Source organism: Canis lupus, chromosome 6 (genome assembly GCF_003254725.2).
Source record: "Canis lupus dingo isolate Sandy chromosome 6, ASM325472v2, whole genome shotgun sequence".
Classification (NCBI taxonomy): domain Eukaryota; kingdom Metazoa; phylum Chordata; class Mammalia; order Carnivora; family Canidae; genus Canis; species Canis lupus.
The window spans coordinates 25,503,383-25,524,180 of NC_064248.1; the positions used below are offsets into that span (position 1 = coordinate 25,503,383).

General features: G+C 42.0%; 1 protein-coding gene across 6 annotated transcripts in view; it reads right to left on the reverse strand.

The window, feature by feature from the left end:
• Positions 1-20,798, reverse strand: part of VPS35L (VPS35 endosomal protein sorting factor like) — a 115,511-nt gene that overhangs the window by 34,058 nt on the left and 60,655 nt on the right. For 4 of the 6 annotated variants that reach the window (XM_025416373.1, XM_035717448.1, XM_025416376.3 and 1 more), the window contains 9 exons: positions 20,068-20,121; positions 17,186-17,266; positions 14,581-14,643; positions 13,174-13,259; positions 11,860-11,940; positions 9,457-9,520; positions 7,014-7,112; positions 5,323-5,400; positions 4,233-4,347 (listed from right to left, as the gene is read on the reverse strand). In XM_025416373.1, the coding sequence (XP_025272158.1) occupies positions 4,233-4,347; positions 5,323-5,400; positions 7,014-7,112; positions 9,457-9,520; positions 11,860-11,940; positions 13,174-13,259; positions 14,581-14,643; positions 17,186-17,266; positions 20,068-20,121 (721 nt within the window). The remainder of the gene's footprint in view (positions 1-4,232; positions 4,348-5,322; positions 5,401-7,013; positions 7,113-9,456; positions 9,521-11,859; positions 11,941-13,173; positions 13,260-14,580; positions 14,644-17,185; positions 17,267-20,067; positions 20,122-20,798) is intronic. The other 2 variants (XM_049110921.1, XM_049110922.1) reach the window with 1 other exon arrangement.

Genomic DNA, 20,798 nt, shown 5'->3' on the forward strand with positions numbered 1-20,798 from the left:
TAAGAAGTTTGCTTTCAGAATCCTGAAACCACAGAGCTGTCATTTTATGTAGAACTCCACAGCATACTTCTGTCTTTTGAGAGGCAATTTTTTTAAAAGATTTTTATTTATTTATTCATGAAAGACACACACAGAGAGAGAGAGAGAGAGAGAGAGAGAGAGAGACACAGGCAGAGGGAGAAGCAGGCTCCATGCAGGGAGCCTGATGTGGGACTCGATCTTGGGTCTCCAGCATCATGCCCTGGGCTGAATGCAGGCGCTAAACTGCATTAGCAGTTTAGATGAGGTTAATATTTACTGAGCAGCTACTGTGCTAGCAGGCCAAGCTCTCAACTCTCATTTAACCTGCAACAGACAGGTGCCACAGCTGAGCTCTCCACTTGACAGATGAAGACACTGAGGCACAAAAGGGCCAACTTATCTGAGGGCATCCAGCTTGTAAGTGGCAGAGTCGGGACCAGGGGACCTGAAAGTCAGTATCAGTGAGGGATGCATCTCAGTACCCTGATGTTGGCCAGATACACCCAGGCTTTCACAACTCCCATCCATGTCTTTGTTCAAGCCCCTTACCCCACCTGAAATGCCAAGGATTCCTTCACTCCCCACTCCTCCCAATAAATATATGTTCTCCTGCTAAGACCCAACTTCAACATTACTTCCACTGTACAACACTCTCCTTTCTCAGATTAAAAGCTGGAAAGATAAAGGAACTAAGACAAAAAAAGAAAGGGCAAAAGATTCTGTTCTTGCTGTGGCCTAGTAATAATGTTCTAGAAAGAACCACTCACAAATAAGAGCAAGAACTTGTCTAGTGAAGTGGCTGAAAGAAAAGATAGGCATCTCCAGGTGAGAAGCACAAGTCTGTTTCTCCTAACTACTGGGGGCAATAGGTGGCTTTGGAACCACACCCACCCTCCACCCCCAGGTCCCCCACAATCCACTCCACGTGCTACACCAGTATGTCCAAAGGACTAGAACCAGGCCTCCCCTGTAAAAAAGCCTTCGTCAGCATCCCACACACAGTTCAACAGGGTTTAAGGTCAGGCTGGACCCAGTCCTGGCAAAGCCACTGCCCAATAAAGCAGGTACAACTGAGGCTGGATCGGAGAGACCAGAAAATGAATCGGGGGAAGAGGACTGTTTTATAACCAGCTGAGAGGTGGGGTGTGTAATGGGGATGAACAAAAGCAGCCCATTTCCACAAGCTTCATTTAATTTATATGTAGCTTTCCCCTGCTCAGTAATTGAATGTATTATTTATTTTGGCCAGCAACTGCCGCATGTGGCTTTCAGATCAACAATAATAGGCTTTTAAGGTTCAGTGCCATAGCATTTAGAGACTGGAGTAAAAATCAGCAGATAAATTATTAAACATGAAGTGAACGCCACATTCCTGCCCCTCCTACAGTGGCCTGAAGTGTGGGTTGAGGCTGATGAGGAGTCCAGGGCACTAACCACCCATACAGCGTGTACCAGGCTCTTCTGACACTGCTTATCTCCCGGTGTGGACTGAGGCCACTACAGGTGGCACAAGAGAGCAAAAGCCACCCATGGCTCTCATCAAATAGTTCTTGGAGCAGCAAATCTTTGAGGATGGGGGAGCCTTTATTTAAGATTTTTTTTGTTTTACCTTTAAAAACAAAAATAGCATGAAACCCCATATGGGATCCAGTCATAATAAGCTTGCCTGGGATCTACAATATTTTAGATCATGGTCCTTAGTTTCTAAGTCGGGAGAAGAAAGATCTAGGCTTCTAGAGCCTCCACTTATAAAGTTCAGGGCACTAATACCAGCAGCTCACAATCTGTTCCTAATATTCTAAATTATGCCAAACTCAAGGGTTCCAAAATTAAGTCTACTATTCCTGAACCCTTTAAGAGGGAACAGTTTATAGTAAGTGCCTAGGTGGCTCAACTGGTTAAGTGTCTGCCTTTGGCTCAGGTCATGATCCCAGTGTCCTAGGATCAAGCCCCATGTTGGACTCCCTGCTTGGCAGGGAGCCTACTTCTCCCTTTCCTGCCCGCCCCTGCTTGTGTTCTGTCAAATAAATAAATAAAATCTTTAAAAAAAAAAAACAAACAACCTTTAAAAAAAAGATTTTAAGTGTCTTACATCAATCTCAGCTAATTAATCCAATCTAATCTTAATTTTGCATAACAACAGGTTTTTGGTGGTGGCTGTACATTTTTGTTTTACCTCGTTTCTTGCTCACCCATCATCCTTACCAAAGCAGGTACCAGGACAAAGTTAAAGTTCCATGTTTACCAACACACAACAACAGCAAGTGGGGAGAGTGGATAAGAAATACACACAGTAAGAAAACAGATCAAAAGTATAATGATCACAAGGAGGATAGTACAGAGCATGATAGACTAGGAAGGTGCATTCAGCTAAAGCAGTGCTTCTAGCTAGAGTGGACAGCAAGGGCTACCCCAACAACTAACCGAGGCTTGGTTTTCATCACCTGCCTGGTAAGTGAAAAACAAAAACAAAAACAAAAACAAAAACCCAACCAAGTATCTGGGAGAAGATCATTTTAGAAAGAGGAAATGGCAAGTACAAAGACTCTGGGTTAGAATACAGCTTTATATGTTCAAAGAACAGGAGAAAGCCAGTGTGGCTTAAGTGTGGCGTAGGATGAAGACAAAAGGAAGGCAGGCACCAGACAGCCTGAGGACTCACATGCAAGGTGTTTGATGTAATTCCAGATGCAGTGGGGAGCCGCTGGAGTCCCCAGGAGTTAAAAGCAAAACTAAGCAGAGTTTGAAAAGGCTCATGGGTAGCAATCATGTTGGAAGACCTCAGTGCCCGGAGCTGCCCTAGGTAAATGAAGATCCGGATCAACGTACCCAAACTGCCATGCCAAGGACCACTCTCCAACCAGCCCAGAGAACCCATCCAAAGCAATGGCAGCAAGTGGTGGATGGTTAATCTTGGAGTTATGAACTGTGAGGTCAGGTGGGAGATGGGAGTGGAGGTCAGACCACATTCGGAAACATCAGCCCCCTCATACAGTGCCACAGAAACCTCCAAGTTAGTCACTTAGGCTTCCCAACCGTTTGCCCTGCAAATGCTCTATCACAACAGCAAAGAGCATGGCCTTGAGTCAGACAGATCAGGGGATGAGTGTTGGCAACTGAGCCCCTCCCTGCCTCGGGTTCTGGGAAAGGAGGCACCAACCACAGGACCACCTCATGCGGCTGTTGGAAGATAAAATGAGACAATATGTGCAAAAGGCTTGCCACATATAAATGCTCCATCAATAGTGCCAGGATCTCGTCCTCTCTGTGTGATGGCCTGCTGGGTGGCTCCCTTGCTGCTGAGGCTCTGCATGCATGCCCTTGACACATGCTGTTCCAGAAGGTGACAAGCACATCCTGTAGCAAATACCTGTGACTCCAGCACTCTGCCTGAGGGCTTTCTCTTGGCTCCAGGGCAGAGCAGGCGAGGGAGCCAGAGAGTTGATGATCTAGAAACAGCCCTCAGCCAATGGCAGATGGAATACAGAGTCAAGAACCCATTTTCCCTGCCCCTTGGGTGGGGCAGCGGGGAGGCATTTGACACCCCCTCCCAGAGGTCCCTCTTGAGAATATACCTCAGCTGCCCACAGCAGTAACCTGCCCAGTAGCACATCTTTTGTTGGCTTCCTTCCCTGTCTCAGCTCCCCACTATGGCTTGACTGACACCCTCAGGGATTACCTCCCAAATGAACCATGTGGCTCCTGCACCTCATAGAGAAATGAGTCTTGAGCAGAATTTTTATCACTAACAGCAAGCTATTGAGAGTAGTCTTTCTATACTTATTAGCTTCTATTTGTAGGTCTCTGGGCTTTCAAACAAACAAACAAACAAACATCAACAAAAAAATACACAGCAATCTGCTGCAATGAAGCAATCCTAACTTGTAAAATTCTCTAGGCACACTCATCCTGGGATGTCGAGCTGCCTGCCCTGGCCTGTCTGAGACAGGTTTCAGAAAGGTCCTTACAGGAACACAGCTTCACACTCTACTCTGCCTCACTCTATAAATGTGGGCTTCCTGCTAAAGAAACAGATTTAAAAATTCATCATTGCTCAATCAGTTCTTTTTTTCCTTCTTAGAAGAATCTCTTTCTCTCTGTCTCTGTCTCTCTCTCCATACACATATACACACACACACACACACACACAGAGCTGAGTCGGCTTTCCTAAGTAGCCGGGAAATGCTTAGAGGAGAGAATGATAGGCTTACCTTGGGAGAGGCACTGGTTGGCCAAGGCAACCTGACCAGAATGCAGGTAGAGGTTGAGTCGTGTGAAAATGCTCACCAGGGAGGGGATGGTGATGAAGCAGTAGGCAACACAGGCCTAGAAGGATAGGAAGAAACACAGTGGCTGATGTAAGCAGTACCATCATGGCAGACTGTCCTCCTGCTTTCATCTATCACAGATTTTCAAGCAAAAAACTCTTAAATTAACGAATCTCCTCATTCTGAGCCCCAATTTTCTCCTCTTCCCTCTGCATCATACTCCAGAGGTCTCTTTGGGAGGAGGGGGATGGGCAAATAAGGAGCTTAAGGGTGTAAGAAAAATAAATCCTTATCTGTCATCCCAAGAAGTAAATAGGTAACACCTGACATTGACTGAGAAGCCGGCTCTTAAACCAATTACTTAAAAATATGGGAGTAATTAGAAAAAGAAATTGCTCAAAAAGGTTTTGAGGTGGTCAGTTCTGAGAAAAGATGTATGAGGTCAGAGCAGGGATGGAATGCTTATTTTTCACTGTCCTCTTTTTGGTCTGATTCCATTTTTTTAGAACATAGATATGGGGACGCCTGGGTGGCTCAGTGGGCTAAGCATGTGCCTTTGGCTCAGGTCATGATCTCAGGGTCCTGGGATCAAGCCCCACATTAGGTTCCCTCTGCTCAGTGGGGAGCTTGCTTCTCCCTCTCCCTCTTTACCGCCTCTCATGCTCATGCTCTCACTCTCTCTATATATATCTCTCAAATAAATAAAATCTTTAAAAAAATTTTAAAAAACACAGATATGTATTGTTTTGATAAAAAGACCTTCCAGTTACAGGCTCAAACCAGAGATAATTCGGCTGGCAAAAAACTGCAATCCACCTCCCAACCTCCTCTCCACAACATGGAGATGATCGTTTCTTTTGAAAATATTAAGTGATTAGTCCATAGATACTCAAGGAAAAACTAATCTGGAAAATCAATACTGAACACCCTGAGGACATCTTTGTCTTTTTCTGGGAAAATCAACTTTAGAAACTTGCAAATGAAGCAACTCAACTGGAGTTCAAAGTCTGGGAGTCTTATCTCTAGAACATACCCGGACAAAGGCAGCTGTCTTTCTGGAATGATTTCCTTTCATTACTTTTCTTGTTTCCATTGCCAACCGGTTTACACTCTGAAATTATTAATTAAAATAAAACAAAACCAGTAATTATGAAATGATGGCTGCCTCAGATTAATTTCTTCCATAGAGAAGTCAGTAAGAATGAGCTATGTAGGGCCAAGACTGGTTAGCACCGAACCCTGAAATGCCATGGGGTCACAGGCCTGATTCAGTCTCAGCCTTGAGGAAACATCTCCAATGGGAAAGAACAAAAGGCACTCACTGAGTTAGTCATGCCTATCAACTGGCATTGTGAATGGCCATTTTCTGGTTTAATGAATAGCCAAGGTTCACTAGATTTCCAGGAACCCCAGATACTAAGCTTGAGATCTTAGGGATCCTAAGAGAAACCTCCAAACCTGAGAGCAGACCCCACAACTCAGCTATGCAATACTAACATGAACCAAAGGAACAGAAATAATAGCTACCATATCACACAGCATACAGGCGCTGCTCTAAGAGCTGGACATTCATCAGCTCACTTTACCCCACAACCCTACAAGCTAGGCACTGTTACCTCCACCGAATTAGAAAGGGGATCTCTACCTCCCCCAAAATTAGAGAGGGGGTCTCTACTTCCCCTCAAATTAAAGGAGAGGTTTCTACCTCCCCCTGAATTAGAGAGGGGGGGTCTTTACTTCTCCCATCCCCAAATTAGAGAGGAGGTCTCTACCTTAAATTCAGTAATGCCACAAAACCTGCTAACCAGCCAACAAATATATGAAAAGGCTGCTCTCTCCTTGAATTTACACAAAGCAATTAAAGAGCCTTGGGTAATCTTTCCACAAATATGAGAAGTTTGGACCTAGGGTTCCCAAACTGTGTACCGTGACATCCTCGAAGGCTGTAGCAAACTCACGGGGGCACAATTTTCTGAGGGGAACAAAGCAATGTTCAATTGTTGAACACCGTGGAAAGCACTGGCATGAGGGAGCTCATGGATTCAACACCAGATTGCATCCTGTTTCTCCCAGCGATGTACTATCTTTGTGAAACTGGGTTTTCAGTAGCTGCTCTGATAAAAAGCAGGTACTGTGCAAAAAAAAATCAATGTAGAACAGGATATGAGGGTAGTAATGCCAATCTGATGCTAAGGTTTGAGAAGTGGTGCAGTGCCCAACAGGTACACACACTTATTAGTAATTAGGATTATTTAAGAATAAAATTATGTATTTTTCTCTTGATCCACATATGTTATTTCTAAGAGCTAGCCAGTTGTGAAGGCATAAATACTTAAGTTCTTTCAGTCTACCTTCTTAATGAACAGAACTGTTACTTCTTTCTTTTGGCCTGGGGGCACCATGAAAAGCTACCAAGATCCAACAATGTTGGGACTCTGGTTAAGCTAGAAGAGCCATAGGTTAATATTTCTATAACTAATCAGTGCAACCCACTTAGCTGCTGGCATTCAGGAATGAGAATATGCTAATATCAGAGAAAAAGAGGTCAAAAAAAAAAAATCCAAAGACTTAAGCAAAGCTGCAGATTTGATTCATCTTTGAGAAACCACCTTTTTATACCCTAAAGAATAGGAGTGTTACAGGGCTACAAGAATCCCAGATTAAACTCCATGCCTGGAACTAAATATTTATTGAGAAAACAAACAAATAAATGACAATCCTTACGTGAATCAATTGCACAAGAACAGGTTCCAGGTTGCAAAACATTGACCTAGCCTCAACATAAAAACTTAGCTGTTGTTCAAAGTCACGGCCAAAGGAAACCTAGAAGGAAAAATAAGATGCTGAGAATGTTATCTCTAGGCACCTGTGAGCACACACCATTAAAGAGTTTCCCTGAGGTTTGTAGGGTAGGGAAAGTGCTGTGATGACAAGTCGCCAAAAATCCCACCGATATACATGGGTGGAAATGCCAAGGGTATACAAGCATACACACATGCGCACACGCTGTAATATGCTCCAATTAGACTTTACATGACTTCGCCCAGCACAGAACTGAAATATTACCATTACTACCTCATCTTTATGACATGAGCACTGAAGTAGAACATAAAAAGACCAAAGGGTATAGAACAGAATCTCAGAATGTAAATCGGATTTCCCAGGCTAGAAGGAAACCACTGGAAAGGAAATAATGGAATTTTGTGTGTCAGCTGTGGCCTTTTCACAGGACGTAAATTTGGTTATTGGGAGCCATTTGTCAGAAGGCTTTCCCTAATAAGAGCCACACCTTTCTGCTTTCTGTTGCAGAATTCAACCTCAGCAACTTACTGGTGCCTGCAGGAGCCATAGGTGGAAGTTTCTCCATCAGTAAAAATCCCCTCTTCTCCAATTTCTTCAAATTTATGAACAGCTGGTTAGTAGGACAAACCTTACTGTTACAGCAAACATTTTTGCCCAGAGGAGGTTTAACATTGCTATTTCCATTATAGCTATCAGGTTTCACATCTTATTTCCTCATTTTCTTTTCCATTCTAACTCGGTGGCTTTCAGACAAAGCCATAAAAGGATAAAATACCACCTGATCAGCATATAAATCAAGGGCAAGGAGAGTCACCTGGTAAAAGTTTCATTTCCTAACATGGCAACTGAAAGGTTAATTCTGATTTTGCATCAAAATGGATCATGTTACCTACAGAGTCAGGCCAATGATGACACTGAACCCTTTTGTTGAACAAGTCACATTTTCAGGATCATTTTCAAAATGATCTAAGTTATTTTTATCTTGGTCAGCTTTTGTCTTGACATTTGTATTAAAACAGATACTGACAGCAGTTGCTGTTTCAGCTCCGGGCACAGAGAATGAAAGGTGGTTCTGGCTAGGATGGTGCAGTGAGGTTGTTCCCAGAGAAGGTGGCAATAATCCCTCCCACGCTGTGTCCCGCTCTGTCCCTGTGGATTCTTCCCATCTGGGATGGAGTCTACCTCCCCCCTCTCCAAAGCACCGGCCCAGTGACTGCTCTGATCAACAGAATGCAGCAGGATGCGGCCCTGGTCACTGTGGGACTGCTGAATTTGGGTCTTAAAAGGCCCTGCAGCTTCTGTCCACACCTTACCACGTAAAAGATGGATAATGGTAGAACAGCAGAAAGCGTCCATGCTGGTGAGAAATGCCCCAGCAGCCAGCACCAAGACCCCAGATGCATAAGCCAGGCTCTCCTGGATCCCGTGGCCCAGATCCTGGTACATGGAGCACCCCGGCTACACAGCCAACCCAAAGGATTGTTAAGAATTACTAAAGGGACGCCTGGGTGGCTCAGTCAGCTGAGCATCTGTCTTCGGCTCAGATCATGATCCCAGAGTCCCAGGATCAAGCCCCGCATCGGGTTCCCTGCTCAGCAGAGCACCTGCTTCCCCCTCTGCTTCTCACCCTGCTTGTGCTCTCTCTCTCAAATAAATAAATAAAATCTTAAAAAAAAAAAAAAAAAAAAAGAATAAAAACACTGTTATTTAAAGTTGCTACATTTTGGGGTGAGTTGTTATGCAGCAATTTTGTCTCCCCCAAACCGAAATATCCTCTTCACCATCATCATCTGATGAGCAGCACATGGGCAAACGTCTCCCAGGCCTGACCAGTCAGTGTGTTCCTTTCCCATCACTGCAGCATGTCGTTCAGAGATGAAGCGGTGATAAAAATTAATCTAGAGACTCAATCCCAGGACTTCTGATGGAGCCCTTCCTGCTGGGCTGCAGCTCTGGAAGGCATGGGAACCCAGAATATTCAGGGGAATGAGCCTGCCAGGGAGGACACGGGGAGAGCAGAACCCCGAGCCAGAGGTGCACAGCCGGCAGGACCTGATGATACCACGGAGGTCCCCGGGCCAGCTGCTCCTTCATGGAGCTCCATTCCTGGACTTTGTGTCACATGAGCCAGTAAGTCCCTCATCCAGCCCTCCCCCTCCCTTTTTTTATTCCTTAGGCCAGTTTGTCTTGGCTCTCTTTGCCCCCAGGGGAGTGCTGGCTAATGTAAGATACTTTCTAATTTCATCTTATCTTAATAAAAATGAAAAGCACCAGGGAACATAACGTTAACTGCTTTCACTGGAGTTAAAGACCAACAATTACATCACATTTCCAAGTGCCCTGAAACTTCTCCCCCAATACTTACCATTTTTATAAATCCATTAATCAAATATGCCAGCATTCTTTTCTCATCCTCAAGAGTGAGTGCACTAAAATCAATAATTGTACATAATTAACATTGAGGTAATAAATGAAAGTTTCTAAAGAATATATGAGAAGTAAGCAATTTAACAGGTAAGAACATTTTGCATTTTCCAGATTTAAAACACTCTCAACAGTCTGTTTCTTCTGATGAAAATATATCATCTAAATGAACATAATTTAAATGTGTTTCTCTTCTCAAAGACAATGTTTTTCAAGACATATTTGTTAATAGCAAAGGAGAAGGAAGCTTGCTTTTCTTTGGAAACTGGAAAACAACTTCAAATTTTGTATTTCAGAGAAATTTTGTTCAACATTTTGGGATAAAAGATTTCACACATACAGTGAAGTTGAATTTTACAACGAACACCTCAATATCCACCACTAGGATCCTACCACCATCATTTTACAGTTTTTGCTTTATCACATAACTATCTGCTTCCCTCTCCACCCACCAACCCAGCTCATTTTGGGGAGGCATCTTAAAAGTAAATTACAGATCACGATTGCCTCTATTTAATAGCAATATTAATACAAATATAAATATGAAAATGTCAACATCCTTAAGCTTCAATTACACATGTGAAAGCCTATTAATAGTTCCCCAAATTTATCTTTAATTTTTTAATAAAGATTTTATTTATTTGAGAGAGGGAGCACATGGGAAGGAGCAGAGGGAGAGAGAGGGGGACAAGCAGACTCCACGCTGAGCATGGAGCCTGACTCAGGGCTCAATCCCAGGACCCTGAGATCATGACTGCAGCCAAAACAAAGAGTCGGATGCTTAATCTACTGAGCTACCCAGGCGCTCCCCAGATTTATCTTTAAAAATAACTTGAGACTAGAGAAAACAGGAGCCAAGTTTTTTGTGTGTTGGTTTGTCCTAGGAGAAAGTAAATACTGCCAAAGACTGTACATCATTCACTAACAAAGCAGTGTCCCTTTCAGTCTTTGAGACTCCGTGTCCTAGCCCCTGTTGTAGCTGGGTACGACCATATGACATTTCTGGCCAATGGGATACAAGGACAAGTAAGGGGGAGCCCTCCAAGTTTTCTCCCAGAAACAAAGCTGCTGTCCATCAAAGCCCAGAGGCTATACTTGGACATGGTTGAGGCAAACCAGCTTCCCCTAGGAAGACGAGGACAACACCCCAGGGGGATGGCCAAGCAATGAGACAGAAGGAACCTGGATGGTGCTCCAAAGTAGGGCTACCCTACCTCAACCTTCTGGTCTCACACCTTTAGCAAGAGAGAAATTAACTTTCTATTTTACAAAGCTAAAACCCAGGAGCCTACTAATATAAGTGCCTTTCTGGATAGGTTTTGTGCCTTTATTTCTATTTTTTCAAACTAAAACTAAAAAGTCTATCAGTTCCCGGTATTATGAAGAGTCTTGAAATTTCTATTTTTATAACTAGTCATGAGGTTGACAACATAAGATCCATGAAATAAAAGATTCCACAATTCAAGAAAAAAGAGAAAAGAAATTAAATTCATCTTGTTGATGGTTAAGTTCCAAAACTGTTGTCTCAATTCTTGTAACATTTTCCAGTGAATCAAGCTGCTGTGATTCTTTGGGGACTAAAGTTCCAGGCACAAATAAGCAGGAACTGCTTCAAATACAATCCATGTGGACCAAAAAAAAAAAAAAACCTAGAAAGCAAATGAGTGATATTTTGGCCTTTGACCCAGAGGTAAGAAGGCCAATGCACAAGACTGAGCCTCAAGTCTACTGAACACCTAGAGCCCCTCATGTAAGGAATATAAGCCGTTTCATTTGAATTTCAAATAACTGGCTAATAATGAGAAAAAAAATGTCAAAGGCTATATTACTGGATGAGTGAACTCATTATTATCCTTTCTGCTGTTCTCAAATCTCCAGGAGACATGGAGCTTGAGTTCACTTGGATGAAATCAACCTTTTCCTCTCAACAGAAATCCCTGTGTAAAAACATCTGCCATCTCAGGGTGCCTAGCTGGCATAGTCAGTTGAGGGTCTCTTGGTTTCGGCTCAGGTCATGATCTCAGGGTTGTGGGATCGAGCCTCACATCAGGCTCTGTGCTCAGCATGGAGTCTGCTCCCTCCTCTCCCCACTCAGTCTCCCTTTTTCAAATAAATCAATCTATCTTTACAAAAAAGAAAAATCTGCCATCTCATTCTCAGGAAGGTTACTACCCTCAGCCTCTCTCTTCTCCTGGACTAGAATGTCCTCATTAGCAAGAATTTTTATAGACCCCATAAAATAATATTATCCACAGTGGCAGCTTAAAGCAGTAATTCCCCAATGCACTATTATGTGGTATTAAGACCCAATCCACGTTATGTTTCAGCCCGAAGTGTGGCTTACTTCACAGAGTCATGCATGGTCTTGCAGACGTGCAAAAGGGCATTCAGAATGACAGGGTCCTTTGTAGGCTCTTGCTGATGCCTACAAGACATTTAAAGACAACAGTAAAAGCTATGTCCACTCACAGCATTGAAGGTGCAGACTGAGTTTCTTCTCTATCACATACCTTTGAAAAATGCAAATTAGTTGGCACTGAACATATAATAGGCAATGTTCTGGCTTTTCTCTTAATTCTTCTTTCAATAACAAGTATGTTTTTCTGCACATATTATAACTTCTCCTAAAATCACAGTAAATCCTCAAAATCATGGTAAAGCTGCTGCATTTCCTCAGCCAGGCAAACCGGTTTTTTTTTTTTTTTTTTTTTAATGTTTCTTTCTAAAGCAGCCTACAACCTCTCTACAATTGTGTTAAGTGCCAGGCAAAATTATTAATTTGGCTTTTCAAATAATATAGAAGGATATGGTCTTATAACAAATCTTTATGTAAGTAAAGGAGGTATATTCGTTCCAAGCATATTGAATTAATCTTTTAGAAAGAACAACACAAAGAAAGCTTAAAACATACATTATTCAAGCAACATCTAATGTTGCTTTTTCCAAACTGGGGTTATTCAAGTTCCATCTTAACACATTTTATTTTACCATATCTATACATTTAATATTTAAGGTGACTTTAACTTTTTAAATTTAACTTTGTCCTAAAAAAACCCCATGAAAACTATTTATATATTATCTAATATACTTTATATATTATCTAATTAAACTAATTATATATTATCTAATATACTTTAAATATACAACTTTTAAAATCAAAATCTCACTTCTACGCGCCACCTAAAATTATTTCAAGTACCGCCAGCAGTAGGTGGTTTGGGGAAATGCAGATTCAGTCCAAAGGAAAGCAACTCAATTCAAAAACTGATGACAAATCTAAACACTGAAGGTGGAAAGCTTTCTAGCTCTGCGACCTTGACAAGTATAACTTTATTTTTATCTTTTAAAACATTACTCCCTAAGTAGTTCATTAACAGATTGCTCCTTCCAAAAACACATCAGAATACCAGTAGGTGATGGCCAGGCTCCAGCTAATACTGACTTCGTTTTCTTAAGCACTAATTACAAACTTTTATCATGACTTCTCCTTTTAATGTGAATTTCCTCTCCATGTTATTTTATTTTTTCTCCATGTTATTTTAGATGTTAAATACATACATATCATTAGGCCTCAGAATACACAAAGTGATTCTCATTTGCAATGTTTCACAAGGTCATCAGGAATCCAAGCTCCCCAGTTATTCCATGTTACACTTACTTGATAAAAACTTCCATGATGCATTTGCAAACCTCCACCCGCACACTCTCTTTTTGGAACATGTCCAGAAATGGCAAAAATTTTTCCTAAAAATAATAATTAAAACAGTCTACATGCGATCTGCACAAGTTACTGGAAGGAATTTGTGGGTCTCTTTTTCTTTGAAGGTTAAAGCAGAGAAAGAGGGGAGCCTGGGTGACTCAGCCAGGTTTAGCATCTGCCTTCAGTTCAGGACATGATCTGAGGGTTCTAGGATGAAGCCCCACATCAGGCTCCCTACTCAGTGAGGAGTCTGCACCTCCCTCTCTCTTTGCCCCTCCCCCTGCTCATGCTCTCCACACCCCAATCAAATCAAATCAAATCAAATCAAATCAAATCAAATCAATCAATCAATCAATCTTTAAAACAACAACAACAAAGCAGAGAAAGAGTCATTCACCTCTATGAAGCAGGTAGATCAGTTGAGGACTTAGCCACAGATGAGGCAGGTAGTAGTGTTAAAAAACACTTACCAGGTCTGGGGCCAGTTAACATTCTGGGAACCATATAGGCAAGCTTTCCCAGGTAACCAAACACAAAATGAGCTTCTGTCTTTTTTATGATTGTACTGACTAGAGAAAGAAGAGCCAGGAGTTCAGAGTGACCTCCACATTCTGACTCGACATTTGCTAAATGTGCCCATCTGTCACAAGCAGGGATTGTAACTTCCCAGCGACGTCGTGAAAATGGTACAAGGCAATGCACATGGACTTCCAGCACAGGGCTTGGAGTATGGCAAATGTCCAAAAAAAAAAAGAGGTTCTATTTTTAAAATAAACAAAAACTAAATGCAGTGCTATTAGTGTATATGAAGCCTAAAGAGGAAGAGGTGGCAGGGAAGAGAATCCCCTACGTCTGTACTTGCCCAGGGCAATGCAGCAGACCTAAAGGGGGCATTGTGGGATATTTTAAAATCTCCGAGACACATAAAAAACATTTTCAACTCCACCTGACACTGAGATGATTAGCTCGACGTATTTCATAGTTTCAACATTAGATTGCATGTGTGATAGAAGGCAAGTGTCATATGAAAATCAACATAGAAGAAGACATAAGAAGAGGATGTCCAGTCGGACTCTAGGGTTTGAGAAGCTGTGTGGTGCTCAAAGAGGGGCACACATTCGTGAAAGAAAGAAAAGAAAGAAAGAAAGATAACATTTTTCTCTCAGAAAATGGGTACTGGGTACTAAATTTTCAAACACTGATTGTTATGCTATAAATACTGAAGTTGTTAAAACCTAACTACTTTCTAAAAGAACTGTTAAGTATTTCTTTCAGCCTGGGACACCATGAAAACATGACTGGGACACTAAGCAGACCTCTGGCTCAGATACAAATTTCCAAAGGTAATTAAGGAATGTTACTTACCACTGAGAAAAGAACGGAGAAATCATGGAAGTGCGCGATAACTTTCTTAATTATTGACTGAAGCTGCAAATCCAAACAGAAAACACATCTTTTTAAAATAAAACTTGGATTTTTTTTAAGATTTTATTTTTAAGTGATCTCTACACCCAACATAGGGATCAACATCACAACCCTAAGATCCAGAGTCAAACGCTCTACCAACCGCGCCAGCCAGGCACTCCAAAGGTTGGAATAGTTTTAAAAGAGAACCTTCTTTCATAATTTGAAATTACAATTACAATAAGGGACAGCTGGATGACTCAGGAGCAGGAGATTTCTGGGGGTGGGTTAGAGCTTGTCTCTGGCTGAGTTTGCCCATCATCTCATTCTGTGGTCTTGGGGAAGCCACTCCTCAGCCTCCTCTTCCATAAAATGGAGAGCAAAACCATATCTTGCTCACCTTGAGAGTTAAATGGGATAGTTCGTGTAAAGTGCTTATAGAGGCATAGTGTCTCTCCTTGGAAAGCTATTAAAAATCAGCTATGAATATTCAAGTGGGTGGGTGGGGAAATAACTTCCTTATTTATTTTATTTTATTTATTTATTCATGAGAGACACAGAGAGAGAGAATGGCAGAGACACAGGCAGAAGGAAAAGCAGGCTCCCTGCGGGGAGCCCGATGTGGGTTTCGATCCCAGGACCCTGGGATCATGCCCTAAGCCAAAAGCAGATGCTCAATGACTGAGCCACCCAGACATCCCAAAATAACTTCTTTAAAGGGCCACAGAATCATCACAACTACTCAGTGTGGGTTCTGCAGCTCAAAAGCAGCCACAGGGAGCATGTAAGCAAATAGGTGTGGCTGGTTCCAGTAAAACTTTATTCACACTAACAAGTGGTGTGCTATATTACATATAGCCTGTGGGTCATACTTCATAGAACCCCATTCTAGCCTATAAGGACCCTGTGTTTCTTGACTCCTGCGGAGAGACAATGAATGGAGTCTGCTAGTGGAGTCAGAGGCCACATCAATGGCTACCCGAGGTGGCACAATCTGTAAGGTAGGCCCCAGATACTTAGGTTATAATGTCTAGCACCCCTCCCCCTGAGATGCACACAGTCCCACTGACAGGGAGAACTACGGAGGTGCTTTTCCTTAAGAAAAATATACACCTCTGCCCCTGGTGATTGTCAAAAAGAGAAAATTTACTGACAGGTACTGTTGTTTATACTAAAAAAACACTGCTGTTTAAATCATTTGTTTAAATCACTTCAGACCAGGGGGTTCACAACTCATATGGGCAGCTATCCGGAATGCAGGCTGACCCTTGGGGTACCTTTCATAAGTTGTTTCTAGCTATGACAGAGTGGTATACTGTAATTATTCCTTCTCTCTTAGGAATGGACTACATTAGAATTATTATGTTTAAAGTCTTCAATTAAATGGAGTCAAGGTCTTACTAAATGTTCCTCAACCAAAATTCTAATGCCTTTCAGTCTTCATTTGCATCCAAAATCTTACAGATCCACAGAGGATGACCCATCTCCTCTACACGCTTTATCCACTCAGTGATGCTTACCGAGAGCTACTGTGCATGACTATATGTTGTTTTCATCACCCCTAGAAAAATGTCAGGTAGTCAGTGGCTACTCAATAAATTCTGATGATGAAGTACTTTAATTAGCAAATGGTGAAAACACTCTTACCAAAATGTTAGAATTCTAACCTTCTTACAAGAACATGTAATTAATTTTCTTATACTAAGTGAAGCTAGAAATTGATCACAGGTAAGTGCCAGAATATCATATTATTAAATAAAAAATAAAAATAAAATCTTAATTAGGTTGAGGTTACTTGACAGTAAATGAACCTTCGCTGGATTCTGTATTGGACGAGGGAAAAATCTGCCATCAGGGACATTAATCCACCGACAAAACTACAATGAATCCACCGACAAAACTACTGAATCCACCGACAAAACTGAATCCACCGACAAAACTACAATGCGGACTGTGGAGTACACAATAAGAAAATGTTAATGTTAAATTCCCTGGAGTCAATAACCAAACTGTGGTTACATGGAGAATGTCCTTATTCTTAGGAAATACTCATTGAATTCATCAGAGGCAAAGTAGCATGACGTATGCAACTTGACACTCACATGTATGCATGTGTGTGTGTGTACACATGATAATGATAAAGCCAACATGGAACATGGTCACAGTTGGGGAATCTGAGTAAAAAATAATGGAAGTTCTCTGAGCTATTCTTTCAATTTTCCAATAAGCTTGTCTTTATTCAAACAAAAAGTTAGTTTAACCGGAAAACATATGCCCTTTACTTACTGGTGCCAATCAACTCTGTCAGGGCATCCCATATCACATCTCATGCAATCCTCACAACCAGTCTGAGCATAGGGCTACTACCCACATTTGACAGGTGAGAAAACTGACGTATAAAAAGGTTAAGTAACTGAGCAAAGGGCATATGGCAACAATATGGTAGAGCTAGGATTAAACCCAGGATTATCTGACCCTACTCATGCAGCCTGACTCATGCAACATGCCTAGTGATTCAACACAATCAAATTCCTAACTGTGGAAATGAGAAAAGCAAATCTGTTACCTGAGGGTAGGAGTCTTCAAAGGCACGATCTGGAGTCATGTGCTTGATGACATCAGCCAGAACGGTATTCACCTCTCGTTTCTAAATATGGAAAATAAATCTGTATTAAGACACTGAAAGGCAGTCACTGACTACTTTTCTGGGGGAAAGGACTAATATTTTCAGAATATATCACATATCTTTCAGGAAATAGTTTCAAATCATCTGCTGGAAATAACTTAAAGGGAGAAATCCCACCTCTTTCACAGCCCTGAAAAGTAACTACTTCTGTACCAGGTCAGAACTAAACTGTTGTTCTCGGGGACTCTGGGTGGCTCAGTGGTTGAGCACCTGCCTTTGGCTCAGGGTATGATCCCAGGGTCCTGGGTTCAAGTTCTGCATCAAGCTCCCTACAGGGAGCCTGCTTCTCCCTCTGCCTATGTCTCTGCCTCTCTCTGTGTGTCTCTCATGAATAAATAAATCTTTAAAAAAAAAATGTTATTCTCAAAGGTTCTGGGCTGTCCCTGCCTTCTCTGAGTGCTGGTAAAATCAGCCATGCCACTTTCTCCCTGCCTGTCCCTGGCCGCTCCCCAAGCACTGGCAGGAGGAGCGGCAAGGCACTGTGGGAAGTGCACAGACTCGGCCCCTACAAGCTGAGTGCCTTTGAGGTCCACCTGTGCTTCTGTCGTTGTCTGTATTGGAGGTCAGCCAGCCACAGTCCAAATCTAGCCCTGTGCCTGTTTTTACATAGCCCATGAGCTAAAAATAATTTCTACGTTCAAACCAAAAGGATAGTAACATTTCATGACAAAAATTATATGAGATGCAAATTTCAGTGTGCATCAAGTTCATTCAAATACACAGCTGTCGGGATCCCTGGGTGGCGCAGCGGTTTGGTGCCTGCCTTTGGCCCAGGGCGCGATCCTGGAGATCTGGGATCGAATCCCATGTCAGGCTCCCGGTGCATGGAGCCTGCTTCTCCCTCTGCCTGTGTCTCTGCCTCTCTCTCTCTCACTGTGTGCCTATCATGAATAAATAAAAAAAATTAAAAAAAAATACACAGCTGTCCTCACTTATATATTGTCTGTGGCTGTTTTCATGCTACAATGACAGAGTCGGATACTTATGGCAGAGATCGTGTGGTCCACAAAGCATCAAACATTTACTATTGGCTCTCCACAGAAAAGGTAGGCTGACCCTCAGTCCTTATAACAGGAATAGTGAAGCCTCCTGGCAGGGTCTCTATGAGGTTGCATAGCCGACAGGTAAAGTGCCTGGTATTTGTGATTCAAAGTATTTGAATCACAAATATGTGTTACCTAAATAGTTGCCATCATGTTCACTTTCTTGCTTGATGCTCATTAAACTCCCTGGCAGGGACATGTTTATCCCCATTTTACAGATGAGGATGTGGAGGCTCAGAGAAGTTAAGTGACTTAGCCAAGGTCATGCAGCTTAAAAAAATAAAATATCTGACAATGGCACTGAGAGGAACCAGAGCTCCTTGGAGAAACAGCTGAGGCTGAATCTGGAATTAGAAATATGCCAGGGAGCCTGCAACATCTTATAACAGAAAGCAAGGAAGGCAAACAGTATGGTGAACATGTCAGAAGGACTCAGGAGCCAGCCTGAAAAGGCATCCACTGTGCAAAGAAGGGACAAATGAGCATCAGTAAGAATAATGTAATTCAAGTATATTTAAATCCACGCGTTCCTAAAGATACCAACAACTGCTCCTCACTGGTCACCTTTGGGGATGCTAAGGAATCCAATCCTTATTCTAAAACTAGGAAAGGAAAAGAAAAAAACCCAGCAGCAATCCTGCCTTTTCCTTGCAAACTGTCCTTCAGGGTAACCAAACAGCCAAGATGAAATTTTCTCTTTCTACAAGTATCCTAGATAATGAACAGAGAAGAGTTGATTATAATTTCAAATATTGCCATTTTGCAGCCCCTAAGAAACTGTGAGATGCAATGAACTTTGGTGGCTGCCCATGTTATAGAGAGACAGCCACATACCATCATCTTTCCAGGAGAAGCGCTCAACTACCACCCACGGTGCCAAGAAATTGAATCTGAAGCTGATTAAGTCTCCAGAACTAATTGCTATTGGCAGAACTAACAACAGAAGAGCACCATCAGCAGATGCAACTAGCCAGTCAAGACTGGGAAACTCTACAGGACAAATGACCCAATTTCTTCAACGAATAAATCACAGATGGAGAGTGGAGGGAGAGAATTCATAGTTTAAAAGAACTCTAAGAAGTCTACTGCAATGTATAGACTTTATTTTAATCATGATTGAACAATAAACTCTAAAACTCTGGGCACAGGAAAAGAAGTACCTTTGCTTAGAAAGAAATTATACACAAGTCAAATATGTGTAGGAAGTGCTACTGACTGGACCCCCAGGGAGAGTCACAACATGCTTTAGCATATGAGCACCTAAGGTATCCTATGGTGAAAAAAAACTACTTCACTTGGTGTAATGAACCATTTCCCCAATTTACATGTAAGCGTGGAATACTTTTGTTATAGTGTACCTATTAACACTCCATTACTCTATAACATAAAATATGTAATTCTGGGATGCCTGAGTGGCTCAGCAGTTGAGCATCTGTCTTTGGCTCAGGGTGTGATCCCTGGGTCCTGGGATCAAGTCCCACATCATGCTCCCTCTGGGGAGCCTGCTTCTCCCTCTGCCTGTGTCTCTGCCTCTCTCTCTCTCTGTCTCTCATGAATAAATAAACACAGTCTTTAAAAATAAAAAAAAAGTTGTGATTTTTATAAATTAAGGACAATTACCATTGTAAAATGCTAAATGCCTCACTCAGCCTTATACATTATCATAAACATGAGTAAAAACATAACTCTTCCAAAAACAATACTGCAGGCCACACATACCGTGAAATGCTTGCAGGTGTACTCCACCCACACTTCGGCACAGTTAATGTAGTCCTACAGAGAAAAAACAAAAATGTCTTTACAATAAGACCACGGTTGACCTTATGGTGAAAGCCCATCGGGTACAAATCCCTTCAAGGGGTCTGACAATTAAAAGAGGTAAGTGATAGGAATTTCAAGACTGGTTGGTTCTTCCACAGAAAAGTCTAGCCCACTGATATATTTTACCCTCAGAAGCGAGTTATCGAAATACAGAAGTTGCTTGAAACCAATTAGACTCTCATTTCAGAATTGCTACTTGGGCCAAGATAGAAATCTGAGAACAATCGAAAGGCAGTAGAGATAAAAGTCACAAGTCAGGGCCACATCTCAGTAGAGAAACTGAGGGTGGATCCAGCTGAACACCAGAATTCAATGTGATTTTTGCATTTTCTGAGGAAAAAAAAAACAGGCCTCCTACTTTAAAAAAATAAACCATTTTTCTGATAGAGGGATGACATATACATTGTAAAAAGGTTAAGAAAGCACTGAAGATCTTAGGTAAGAAATTATGTGTTAGATTCAAGTAGCTGGGGAAGGGCCCAAAGAGAGACTATAAGGTGGTCACGGAAATGGCAGGGAGCATCTAGTATGGCCATCCACCCTGGAAATCACTTGGGTGGGGGGTAAAAAGTGCTAGAGGAAAAATACAGTCTGCCAGTGCATCTCTCCTGTTCCTACACTTTAAGGAA